Genomic DNA, 13,734 nt, shown 5'->3' with positions numbered 1-13,734 from the left:
TTCTCCACAAATTATGTTGGAAAAATCCCAAGTACTAGAGGCTCTTTCTAAAAATGATTATTAATTTCTTGAAAACGAAATCCTAGATAAAAACGTTGTGTGAATACAAGTTATATACATAGCCGTAATAGATTTCTTGCAGAAAAGGGAGAAGGAGAAGTTTGAGAAAGAAGAGGCGGATATAACTTCGACGAGGAGAAAGGGGCCTGGAGTTGTTTAAAAAGTAGGTATAAGTTAAAAGTTTTAAAAAAATGGGTATAGGTTAAATGTGGGCGACCAAATAGGGGGGCCGTACAATTTTTACGAACGTAAGAGAATAAGCCAAATCAGTAGAATTAGACTTGCGCCCCTCTCCCATCCAAAAGATTTACTGCAGAGTCCGCTCCATATTATAAAAATTAACAAGGTCAAAAGCAGTAGCGACAAATAGAGAGAGGCTGAAACATTTGACTCCCCTGCTCAAGTCTTCACATCTATAAATAGGGTTTCTAAAAGCACGGAAAAACCTACCAAACTAATAAATATACTCTGTTAACCAATAAAATGTTCTTATTTTAATTTATACATAACTCTTTAGATTAAATTATTTGATTTGATATACGTTCTAAGAACCAGCAGCACAACCGTTTTGACCAGCACACCTCCATCATTTGTGCCCGCTGCTGCCTAATTGCTTACAGCGTCTTAAATTCATTCTCTACTTTCATTGACCTTGTTAAAATAAAGGAGAGCTGTAGGGAGTGGGAAGAAAAGTCGGCAAACTCTAAACAGAAATTGTCAAACCTTAATAAATTGGTGGATGTCCTTAGTAGCTTGCAATTTATATTAGTACTAATTTTTAGTTCAAGTGAACATTCTTTATATCCTGCACAATTATTTATTTTCATTTCTCTGGAGACTATTTTGTCCTAATTGCGATTCTTGTGACTCATTCTACTACATAAGTTTATCTACACAGTTAACTGAAGGATGCATGCATTTCTTTTACAAGGTTAAACCTTAGTCCTGGTACTCTTTCCAACTGAAGAAACTAATATATCGATCTGCTGATCATTACTTGTTGAGCATGTCTGAATCTCAGAATTCTGTGAAACTTCCCATTTTCGATATCTCGAGGCCTTTTAGTTCATCTTCCCTTAAGTCCCTTTCTTTAGCTTGTAAAGAATGGGGTTTCTTTCACATCCGCAACCATGGAATTCCCAAAGATTTATGTAGACAACTTCATTTCGTTTCTAACCAGATTTTCAGTTTTCCTTCTGATGTAAAGCTGAAAGCTGGACCCTTATCAAATATAAGAACCTACACTCCCCATTTCATTGCATCCCCTTTCTTTGAGAGCCTGAGGGTTTCTGGACCTGACTTCTTTGCCTCTGTGCAAAGCACTTGCCAAGCACTGATCAACCAGCCAATTCACGAGTTCAGGTAAAACAAAAAAAATAACTTAATACTACATCTTTTATTTTATTTTATTTTGTTTATAATGTGGTGCTAGGCTAGCTGACATGCATCTCGACTATTCATCCGATACCTGCTATCTTTCACTAGCACAGTACCGAGTAACTTTTTCCATTAAAGTTGTGGCAGATGGGTCTGTCTCTGCTTGGATTGGACCCTTGGTTTTCCTCTGCTTTATTGACCGCTAGGCCACACCATAGAATGCACTTAACGCTACATTTTTATTTATTGTGCTTTATGGTCCAGAAGAATCTTTTTCTTCTCTTGAATACATCACAAACTACTTTAAGATCATTTGTCACATGGTTTGTTTCTCTGGCAACAATTTAGCTTTCATTGTTTTCTTATGTCCCCTAGTCATGCAATGGAGGAGTATGGGAGCAAAATGGAGAAACTGTCCAAAAGCATTGTTGAGGTCATACTGATGAGCTTAGGCCCTGAATTTGAGCAGAAATTTGCATCTGAATTCAAGAATTGTCATGGCTATCTAAGAGTAAACAACTATACTCCACCCGAATTCACGACAAATGTACAAGAGGAAGAAGAAGTTGAAGGGCTAGGCATGCACACTGATATGAGCTGCATAACAATAGTGTATCAAGATGAAGTTGGTGGTCTTCAAGTTAGATCCAAAGAAGGCAAGTGGATGGATATTGATCCTTGTCAAGACACTCTTGTTGTGAATGTTGGTGATCTTTTGCAGGCTTGGAGTAATGGGAAATTGAGATCATCTGAGCACAGAGTTGTCCTAAAAGAGCCTGTAAGTCGATTTTCCATCGCTTTCTTTTGGTGTTTTGAAGATGAGAAACTGATTGTTGCCCCGAAAGAGATTGTTCGTAGTGAAAATTTGAGGGTCTATAAGCCTTTTGTTTGTGCTGATTATTTGAAGTTTAGAGAAAGCAATGAGAAAGGCAAGTTTGAGAAAGTTGGTTTCACAGTAAAACATTTCGCAGGTAAATAATTACTATCTTTATTATAGCATTCTCTTCTTCCCATTGATGTGTCTCCAGGTGATAACAATATTTTATTTTGATAAGTGAGGTAAAAAACATTTTTACTATATTGGCAGCTGAATTTGTCCTTCTCCTCCTCAAAGCCTCAAGTTATTATTTACTCTCTTTTTTTCAAGTATTGTTCGGTGTAACTTGCGTGTATTTTATATTTTTTACTGCATGCTTACTATTTGGAAACAATCTCTCTACTTTCATTAGGTAAGAGTAAGGTCTGCGTACACACTATCCTCTGCAACCCCACTTGTGGAAATATACTGGATTTTTTTTTGTTGTTGTTGTATGCTTACTACTTCGTAGCATAGGTACATAATTTTTTTCCTGCATACTTACTACATCCTGGCATAGGTACCGATAACTCTGCCACAAAAATCTAAAATTTTGAATTCTATCTAATGTATGGTATTTTTCTTCTTTTTTCTTTCCCCAATTTTGCGGCATATGAGTTTGCTTCCACTCTGCCTGGTGACAACTGGTTTAAGTTTGACCTTTTGCACTATCTAGAGGTCACCAAAGACATCCTGAATGCATATTCTAATGGAGGTTATTTAAAAGGAAAAAGGCCTTATCAACTTAGCTGGAAATGAAACATCTAAACTTGGAAGAGAAAAGAAAAAGAAAAAAAAAAGCCTACCAGAACACCAAATGATTGGGAATATAATTAGTCAACCAAGGGATTTAGGCAAAATTGTCTCCTCATTCAGATAAGAGACTTTTTATTTTATTTAATAAGTTCATTGGCAGCAAGGGACTTTTTTTTAATTAGTTCGTTGGCACCTAAGGGACTTCTTATTTTCTAAGGGTAAGGGTGTTAAACGGGCGGATTTGGCTGATTTTGGGTAGGTTGACCCGTCCAAAAGTTATTTGGGCTAAGATGGACTAGGTCGGGATATGTTAAATTTTGGGTCATAATCCAACCTGTCCAACTCTTATCAAGCGTGTGTTGTTTTCTTATGAATTATTTAATTCTCAAATAAGATTTTTTTTTTCTTTTGTTATCATCATATATAACATATAAAACAAAAAAAAAGTATTTACTTTATCAAAGTTACTTTTAGATCAATGTTGTGAGCACATGATTTTTGTTTCGCGCGACAATCGCTCCAAAAGAAAAAACAAATAAAAAATAATAATAACAAATGGTCCTCCTGTACAATTTTGGATTTTACATGGCACTTTGTTAATTATTTATGATCTTTTGCCCATTTTTATCTTTATTAAAAAAAAAAAAATAATACAAAATGTATGTGTCATGCGTAATTTAAACCATAATCCGTTTGTTAGATGGAAAATTACAAAATACGCATTTTTGTCTTGATTTGTTGCCTTGTTTAATTTTACCTACTTTTAATATTTTAGTATGTGTAATAAATACGTTAAGTATTAATTAATGTTGTTTAGTTTTATTTAATTAGGTTGTATGTTTAGGAAAATTAGAAAAATAAAGAAAAAAGGTTAAAACTCATTTTAAATGAACTTGGGCCAATTCCCATTTTTAAAATCGGAGGCCCAAATGAACAGCCCAAGCCACCAGTCCAAACAGCCCACCCCCAGGCCATAAAACGACGTAGTTTAACACCAAAACTACGTCGTTTCGATGCCAATCCATCACAACCGTTCAAACCAAGCCGATCCAACGGTCCGGATCTCTCACCCATAACCCCACTACCCGACCCGTTACCTGAACCAATTCTGACCCTTACTAAGCCAAACGACGACGTTTCGTTTAAACCTTCAGATCCAAGCCGTCCATATCGTCTCATCCAACGGTTGAAATCAACCCACCCATTCCATATATAAGCCTCCTACCACACCCGGCCCCCTATCCAATACCCCAGCTTCCGTCTTCACCTCCTTCCCCACCAAACCCTAGAGCCGCCCCTGTATCCTTCACCATGAAAACCGGCGGCACGGACGCCGGTGACCCCGCCCTTAACACCATAGAACCCCCTTGCCATCCGGAACACGGATCTGTTAACCACGTAGTTCGAATCCCTTCCCACCTTCTCGAATCTTCATTCGAAGATTCGAGTCGGAACCCGATTTACACCAATCGACCTCAACTTCACACCAGACAGTCCCCGGACCCCCCTCGTGACCAAACCATGCTTGGTTTGGTCCGAATCTGACCAGGGAAGCACGAATTCCGGATCTATTTTTTGGAACTTTAAAGGTCCTCGTCGATGGTCCGTGTCTTGTTCAAACCAAAAGATTAAGGTCTAATGGACCTTAATCGAAGTGTTTCTCATCTGAGAAACACTTCGATTAAAGTCCGTTCAGCCTTAAGAAAGGCCTGTTCGAATCCAAGTCAAGACTTTTGATTTTTCGAGTTTTAAGGTGAGTTTGCTTTCTTTTCTTTATTTGTTTTAGTCCATGTGATTGTTCTAAAAGCTGTTTCATGTTTGGTGAAATCTGTTGTTTTGAGTTTTATTAACTGTGTCCTGTCCACCTTGCCCGAGCCTTTGTGTTTGATTGTTTCTTTCTTCTACTTATTACTGATGATGTGTATATGTGTATGTGCTGTGCGAATAATTGAGCTTCAAGTTTGAACTGATTAGCTGACTCCTCGAGTACAATTCTGCTTAGTCAGTATAATTCAAATCATATGCTTGATACTTTTAAATGTCTGATTTTGGCTACGATTGTACCTGTTATGATTAATATAGTCGAGTCGACATGTGTCGTCAATTAGTTTTAACTATCTGAACAATAACAAATTGACCTGCTGCAGTTAAACATTGCCTGAATCAATTAAGAACTGAGTCTAGTGCTTATAATTGTTAATTTGAATCAGAAATGTAAAATCAATGTTTTGTTTAGTTACAGTTTTGAAATTGGAGGGCATGTGCACTTGTGCACAACATGTGCATTTGTGAACAGCCTGTGCCCTGCCTAAGGGCTTTTTGAATTAAATAGTTTGACAGCATATGCTGTCAGACTACATCCTGCTGCCCACACCCTACTTTAGTTTCAGAAATAATAAACATTACTAAAGGTAAGCCTGCCAAGGGAATATCATGGGGTTTTGTTTATACTTAATTAGCTAAGTGGAAACTGAAAAGGGGCAGCACATGGGAGGGTATTCTGATGGTCTAAACAGGCTGTTAAAGGGATGACTTTAGGCTTATAAAAGAGGAGGACTTCCATCAATTTTATAGATAGAGAGGAGGGAGGACATCTGATTAGAGAGACAGACATAGGGGATTCAGACTGAATCATTGAGGGCTGAAGTTCTGAGAAATAGAGACACACACAGAGACAGACATTGATAAGAACAGAGTGAATTGAGAGGGAACACTTTTAGAAGAGTGAAGTTCTGAAAACAGAAAACTGGAAAAGAACTTTGTCTGATTAACTCAGACAGACAAAACTAGAAATTGCATACTTTTATGCTGTCTTGATTTCACTAGCCTTGATCTGTTTGTTTAACACTGATTTCTTCTAAATCCAATTGAGTCTGCTGGTGGTCTGTTGGTTTACTCTGGAACTTGGTCTAGTTGTTTTCTTAATTCTACTTGCCTCGTTTGTTGTTGCTGCTGCTGTTCTGCTTTCTGCTGCTGCTGACCCCTTTGCTTCCACTTCTTCTTTGCATTTCAGTATTCAGTATTCAGGTACACATTTCAAGTCTCATGTTGGTGTAAACTGTAACAGTTCGAAAGCATGAAATGAAAGGAGTTCGAAGAAGTTTAAATGTCTGTTTGTAATGCTCATGGTCTATTGATTTCTTTGTATAAATTGATTAGTGTGTAATTTAATAGCAAAAAAAATCTAGTTAGTTAATACTTAACTGAGTTTTAGCCTCTTGTATCTTAGTTTATAGTTGTTTGTTGATATGAGTTAAGTAATGGTACAGTACGTAGAATGTACAAATATTTGACATAGTGACTGACCGGATTCCTGTTTAGCTATAATGATATGCATAGGATAGAATACTTCCACCTTACACAATGATGTTCTGTTTTATTTTAGTTTCTTTCATCAGGACCCGCTAGGCAGTATATAGGAGCACGTTCGAACCCCCAGTGGTAATAATGCCTAGTGGGTTAATTCCCTTAATCTAGCCTAAATGAGTCTAGTTTGAATTCAATTCAAGAGATGTTTTGGATATAAGCATAGCATTTTGTCATGTAATTTCTTTGTCAAATTAGAACATTTCTCATAAAGTATGACGTTTTTTTACTTTATGAATAATTAATCAGAAATTGATAAGAATTAGGCCCAAAGCATATACTTGAATCGACATGTATCTTCCTTCTTCTATTTTAGACTGAACATAGTAAAGATGTAGTCATTGCAGGTTTATCCTTTTAAATAAAATGAGACGAGCCTCGACAAACAAAATGCACAAGCTGCGGGGCCCTCTAAATATATATATTAAAATACTTAGAATTCGGGACAGGCCGTTTAGCGAATTTTACGGCCTTCCCAAAATAACAATACGCTATTTGCTTTAGGCGCACCTTTAATAATTTAACCTTCTTAAACACGGGTGCACATTGATGTGACCCAAATTCAAATCTCAACGGAGTCAAAATGTGTCGACGACCACGGGTGCATTGATTGTGACGTGGTTCGAGATGCATTTTCACGACGTTGCAATTCTATAAAAATAAATGACGATAATAAAAGCGGTTTAAACAGAGTCGCCAGAGCTGTCACACCTCCTTTTTCCGCACCCGCGAGGGTGCAAGGGAGTTTTTCCAATTAAAGGACAATCGAGACGGGATTGGTTTATTTATTTCAGAGTCGCCACTTGGGAGATTTAGGGTGTCCCAAGTCACCAATTTTAATCCCGAATCGAGGAAAAGAATGACTCCATATTACAGTCTGCATACCAGAAATCCGGATAAGGAATTCTGTTAACCCGGGAGAAGGTGTTAGGCATTCCCGAGTTCCGTGGTTCTAGCACGGTCGCTCAACTGTTATATTCGGCTTGATTGTCTGATTTTATACAAATATGAACTTATGTGCAAATTTTATCTTTTAACCGCTTTATTATTATTGTTTTTAAAAGAAATATGAACATCGCTTAAAACACGTCTTTGGACTGCGTTACATGAAATGCACCCACAATCCGGAACACGTTTTATTTGATGTTTTGGAATTTGGATTCGGGTCACATGAAATGCACACCCAGGCTTAAGAAAGTAAAATATTAAACACGTGCCTAAAGAGACTATCGCGTTATTATTTTGGGGAAGACCGTGAAATTCGCTAAACGGTCCTTCCGAATTCTAATTAAACCATACATTTTGTGAGGGCCCCGCAATCTATACGTTTTATTTGGCGAGGCTCGTCTCATTTTTATTTTTACAGGATAAACCTACAATGACTATATTTTCTATTAAGTTCGTCTCTAAACTAAAAGAAAATCTCTTAATTATTTACATGCTGAAAAACGTAACTTATTAGTTATTAGTTTACGGCTAATGCGAATGGAAAATTGCGATCGAGTTTGTACAAAGAAAAACTGCTTTCATTTTATATTCTGTTATTCAATAATACTAGAACATGAGATTGACCATAATATCAAAACAGATTAATTATTCTCCGTAATTTAAACTAACATTATTAGATGAAGAAAGTATACATATGCAACCTCATTATTCATTAATCATTCAACTACATCTTTATACGAAGAAAGAAAAATTATATTCAACCACAAATCTAAACAGGAGGAATTCAACAGGAACAAAGCCTGATTAATATTTCATTTTTTGCTTCAAGCCGAGATTGTACAAATGTGTACCTGGAAACAGCAGTACAAGAACAAAAGAAGGAGAAGTCAGCAGCAGTAATAACACAGCAACAGCAGATTCAGCAACATCGCAAACCAGTACAGTAGGAATAGCAGAAAACCCAGGAGACTATAAACGACTCCAAGTATAGTGAAGAAGTAAAAGGCAGGAAGGTTCTGACTATTTCAGATCTTAAGCGAGGCAATGAAGCAGTAACTATTTTTTTCAACTTCAAAACTCTCCAAAATGAATTCTGCCCCTGTATATTCAGTGTATACAGAATGTATATCGGGTGTATACTTCTCACTCCGCCCCCTCTTTTTTTCTTCTCTCTATCTAGTTTTTCCTCTCTTTTTTTCCACCCTTCTTCCTAAATTTTCTCTTCTATTTATAGCAAAATTTTCGAAATTTTCAGATTTGTTTTTTATTATTTTATTATTTTTTTAATTAAAAGAAATCCCACTTACAAATTGCTTTTATTTTTTTAGAAAAAGAAATCCCACATTTATTTACTTTTATTTTTAAAATTCCAACTTTAATTACTTTATCTTATTTAAAATCCCACTTTTTATTTTTTTAAAAGAGAATCTCACTTTATTTAACTTTTCTTTAAAAAATAAACCACTATCTTTTCTTTTTCTTTTAAAAATGCTACTTTCAATTACTTTAAATTTTTTAAATTTTCAGATATCTTTATATTTATTTTTTAATTCCAACCTTCTTTTACTTTTAAATTTTTTAAAACTTTTTACTTTTTTTTTTAAATTTTCTACATTCTTTTACATTTTTTTATTTTTTTATTTTTTATTTTTTTAAAATCATTTCCGAAATTACTATATATATATATTTTTTTTAAAATAAAAATAAAAAATCGAGGAAAAGAATGGATTTTTTTATATATATAAAAAAACAAAAAATAAAACTATTAATAGTGATAATTCACTTTTTTTTTTTTTTTTTTTGTTTTGTGGTGGACAAAAATGAAGAAGGGGTGTTGGGTTAATGGACTGGGTCGACCCAGTTCGAAATGGACTGGGTCGTAGGGAAGATTGGGCCATTTTTTGGGCCTATAGCTTGAAATTGAAGAAGAGGCCCAATTCCGACTTTCTTTATATTTTCGCTCTCTTTTCTTCTTTTATTTTTCTAAAACTAAATTATAAAAATACTTAAACTATTATTAAGAACTAAATTAAGTTATAAAGGCGCAAATTAACTCCCAATAACAATTAACGCACAATTAAGTATTAATTAAGCATAAAATTGTATATTTGGACATTAAATGCTAAAAATGCAAACGATGCCTATTTTTGTAATTTTTAATTTTTGTAAAACAATTTTAATTACTAACAATTGTAGAATTAAATCCTACATGCAAAATGCGACATATTTTTGTATTTTTTATTAATTTAGCGAATAAACACGCACAGACAAATACAAATAATTCTTCAAAATATCACAAAATTGTACACCAAAGAAAAATCATTTTATTTTTGAATTTTTTGGGAGTAATTCTCATATAGGGCAAAAATCACGTGCTTACAGCTGCCCCTCTTTGCCCGGAGACACGAAGGGTTTTCGTGCAAAGATAAAGCGAGCGATTTTTGCCCATCCGAGTACTCCGTTGAAGCATTTTTTTGAAAAAGATTTGACCGAACCTTTGCTTCAAAGGTTTCCTACATATCCTGGGCTAAACAGGAATCAGGTCAATGTAGTTCGAGAAATTTTGGTAACTGGGACTACCGTTGGACTGCAATGTTACTGTTGTTGCATGTTATTACTACTGCTTACCGATCTCCTTGTTACACCGTGCTTAAAAAAACAAGAAGCTAGGCTAGAGTACAATTTGTTTTTGTTGCCTTGCTTCCTTGTCTGCTTGCATTTCTTTCGGTGCTTTACTTCTTTTGACACATGTACTTGAGTTTGTACTGTGACCTCTTGTTGCAACCTTCTGTTTCCCGGTGCCGGGGAATTTTATTGTTTCCTGCTGGGGATTCCTATTGTAACCCTCTGTTTTATTGTCCTCTGACTTGATTTTGAAATGTATGCCTCTGTTATCTGGGCGGGCTCCCAATTTTAATACTTGAAAATTAAAGACTTGAAATGTATGCCTCTGTTATCTGGGCGGGCTCCCAAGTTCAATGCTTGAAAATTAAAGACTGAAATGTATGCCTCTGTTCTATGGGCGGGCTCCCAACTTCAACAACAACTTTAAAAATGAATGTCATTCCTCTCTTCAACCAATACATCGCCATTCTGTTCTTCAGAGGGGGCTCCTGATTTCAACAACTTTAAAAAATAAAATCCTATTCGAGGGCGGATGAACCCGAAATATCCTATTCGAGGGCGGATGAACCCAAATATCCTATTCGAGGGCGGATGAACCCAAAATATCCTATTCGAGGGCGGATGAACCCAAAATATCCTATTCGAGGGCGGATGAACCCAAAATATCCTATTCGAGGGTGGATGAACCCAAAATATCCTATTCGAGGGCGGATGAACCCATATATCCTATTCGAGGGCGGATGAACCCAAAATATCCTATTCGAGGGCGGATGAACCCAAATATCCTATTCGAGGGCGGATGAACCCAAATATCCTATTCGAGGGCGGATGAACCCAAATATCCTATTCGAGGGCGGATGAACCCAAATATCCTATTCGAGGGCGGATGAACCCAAAATATCCTATTCGAGGGCGGATGAACCCAAATATCCTATTCGAGGGCGGATGAACCCAAAATATCCTATTCGAGGGCGGATGAACCCAAAATATCCTATTCGAGGGCGGATGAACCCAAAATATCCTATTCGAGGGCGGATGAACCCAGAATATCCTATTCGAGGGCGGATGATCCCAAAATATCCTATTCGAGGGCGGATGATCCCAAAATATCCTATTCGAGGGCGGATGAACCCATTATATCCTATTCGAGGGCGGATGAACCCAAAATATCCTATTCGAGGGCGGATGAACCCATTATATCCTATTCGAGGGCGGATGAACCCAACAATATCCTATTCGAGGGCGGATGAACCCAACAATATCCTATTCGAGGGCGGATGAACCCAACAATATCCTATTCGAGGGCGGATGAACCCGAAATATCCCATTCGAGGGCGGACGAACCCAAAGTATCCTATTCGAGGGCGGATGAACCCATTATATCCTATTCGAGGGCGGATGAACCCAACAATATCCTATTCGAGGGCGGATGAACCCAAAATATCCTATTCGAGGGCGGATGAACCCATTATATCCTATTCGAGGGCGGATGAACCCAACAATATCCTATTCGAGGGCGGATGAACCCAACAATATCCTATTCGAGGGCGGATGAACCCAACAATATCCTATTCGAGGGCGGATGAACCCAACAATATCCTATTCGAGGGCGGATGAACCCAAAATATCCCATTCGAGGGCGGACGAACCCAAAATATCCTATTCGAGGGCGGATGAACCCATTATATCCTATTCGAGGGCGGATGAACCCAAAATATCCTATTCGAGGGCGGATGAACCCATTATATCCTATTCGAGGGCGGATGAACCCAACAATATCCTATTCGAGGGCGGATGAACCCAACAATATCCTATTCGAGGGCGGATGATCCCATTTTCAAAATCTTGGAATTGTCTTACCTCCGACTGTTTTTCTTCGAATCGTGTTGTCTTGCTATCTCTTAAAACTTGAATTGATTTCCTCGTTCTTCCGAGAAAATTTTCGACAATGGCAGAAAATCTTCTGCCCCAGTTTTGGTGCTTTTCCTTGTTCTCCAGGTGGACGCCTGACTTCTGATATTTCAACTGTTCTTCCTTGTTCTCCAGGTGGATGCCTGATTGCTGATACTTCAACTGTTCTTCCTTGTTCTCCAGGTGGACGCCTGACTGCTAATACTTCCATTTCTCTTCCTTGTTCTCCAGGTGGACGCCTGATTTCTTCTTCAGTTTTTCATCCTCCGCTGTGCTTTGTTCTTACTTGCTGGGGATAATACCACTGCGGGAGTCTCCTTTCTTCCCCTCCTTCAAATTCAATTTTTTTTCTTTTTTTTTTTCAGAATTTATTTTCTCTCAACACTGCTGGGGATAAAAGTGTTATCTTCTTGGGATAACGTTGTTGAGGATAATGATGCTGGGGAATTTTATCCCTTCAAATTGATACATCATTCTTCTGGAAGCTGCTGGGGATGATAATGGTTTTTGCTTTTCTGAGCACAAATGTCATCCCTTTGTTCTGTCTGCTGGGGAACAACTTCTTTTATTAAAACTTGTTATGCTGGGGGTAAAACTGGTTCAAAGACCACTTCCCTTGAGACTGGTGCTATATTCATTCTACCCCGAATGGGTATCTGACTTCCAGAAAATTTTCCAAATGAAAGGAAAATTTTCTGCCCCAGTTTGACAGTCTCTCTTATGGCATGCATTTCTGTCATCAATGCCACTTCCTTTACCTGTTTCAATTTAAACAAAATTTGTTAGTTTAAAACGCGGTGGTTGGTTATGATACTCCTACTGGGATGGTTTTTCCCTTTCTCCCTTCCCCACTCTATGTTGTCCAACCCTCTTGGAACTTGGTCGAAAATCTGTCGGGGATGCTCCTACATCTCGATGATCTGCCGGGGGCCCTCTTGGAATTAGGTCCACAATTTTCTCAACTGTTGTTTTCCTGTTTTTCTCCATCTTCCCTTGGAAATTTGGTCGTATTGGGATCTAGGCCCCTTTCATCATTTGGTCTTACGACCAACTTCTTTTCTCTTTATCGCCTTGTCTTTGGCGTGTCCTATTCGCATTTTGCTTTGCATCATTTTGGCAACAGGTAGTAAGCTCTGAAAATCCTTTTCAAAAACAAATTGCTGGGAAGGTAAAGTTTTTTAAACCAAGAAATGAAAAAGTGATGATTTCAAAAAATAGAAAAAAGAAGAAGTCTTTCTGAACAAATGCTAGGGAAAAGGAAAGAAAAGAACTTATCTGAATGATATAACCGATTCCAACGATCATGTCGTGCATTCCGGATTAATCAACCCAGTCTATTTGTATCAATCAACCTTCCAGACGGCCTCATGTTGCTGGGGATAAACAGGCACTCAACTCTTTGCCAAATGCGGATCCTTCCCGCCAATCTTGTCTTGTCGCCTCATAGTGCCCTTCGAGGGGTTTTCACTAATAAGACTCTCTCATTTCTCTCAACTCTCGTCGCCTTATGGTGCCTCTGAAGGTTTTCACCGATAAGACTTTCTTATTTTATTTTATTTTTCAGCTGAGGATTGGAGTGCTGCCGATATAACTCTCTCTGTTGGGGATTCTTTCGGCTATCAATTCATTTTCAGCTTATGATCTTCTTCTTTGCTGGGGATCAGAGTGTTATTCCCGACTTCCATTTGAATTGACTTAGCATTTCTCAGATACTGATCGGGAGGTCTTTTTTTGGACATTAATAGGGGTTTTTGTGTATGGCTGAAAGTAGAAGGGGGTATCCAAAGTTCAAAAATAATTTTTAGGGGTAAAATAGTACAACTCTTGGAATCAAA

The 13,734-nt window shown here is 37.4% G+C and overlaps 1 protein-coding gene across 1 annotated transcript; it reads left to right on the top strand.

Moving 5' to 3' along the window:
• The first annotated feature begins 847 nt into the window (after positions 1-847).
• Positions 848-6,239, top strand: LOC104233863 (gibberellin 20-oxidase-like protein). The gene is made up of 3 exons (XM_070168605.1): positions 848-1,422; positions 1,813-2,408; positions 6,063-6,239. The coding sequence occupies exons 1-3, from the start codon at positions 1,067-1,069 to the stop codon at positions 6,104-6,106; spliced, it is 996 nt and encodes a 331-aa protein (XP_070024706.1). The 5' UTR covers positions 848-1,066; the 3' UTR covers positions 6,107-6,239.
• Positions 6,240-13,734: the final 7,495 nt, after the last annotated feature.

This window comes from Nicotiana sylvestris, chromosome 3 (assembly GCF_000393655.2).
Source record: "Nicotiana sylvestris chromosome 3, ASM39365v2, whole genome shotgun sequence".
NCBI lineage: Eukaryota > Viridiplantae > Streptophyta > Magnoliopsida > Solanales > Solanaceae > Nicotiana > Nicotiana sylvestris.
The sequence above is the reverse complement of the archived record's forward strand: the minus strand, read 5'-3'. Positions and strand labels throughout refer to the sequence as shown.

Bases quoted from the DNA above. Each gene is read 5' to 3' on its own strand.
- LOC104233863 (XM_070168605.1), top strand. From the start codon at position 1,067: ATGTCTGAATCTCAGAATTCTGTGAAACTTCCCATTTTCGATATCTCG. The intron at 1,423-1,812 runs GTAAAACAAAAA...TATGTCCCCTAG, and splicing joins CAGCCAATTCACGAGTTCAG to TCATGCAATGGAGGAGTATG. The intron at 2,409-6,062 runs GTAAATAATTAC...TTTGCATTTCAG, and splicing joins CACAGTAAAACATTTCGCAG to TATTCAGTATTCAGGTACAC.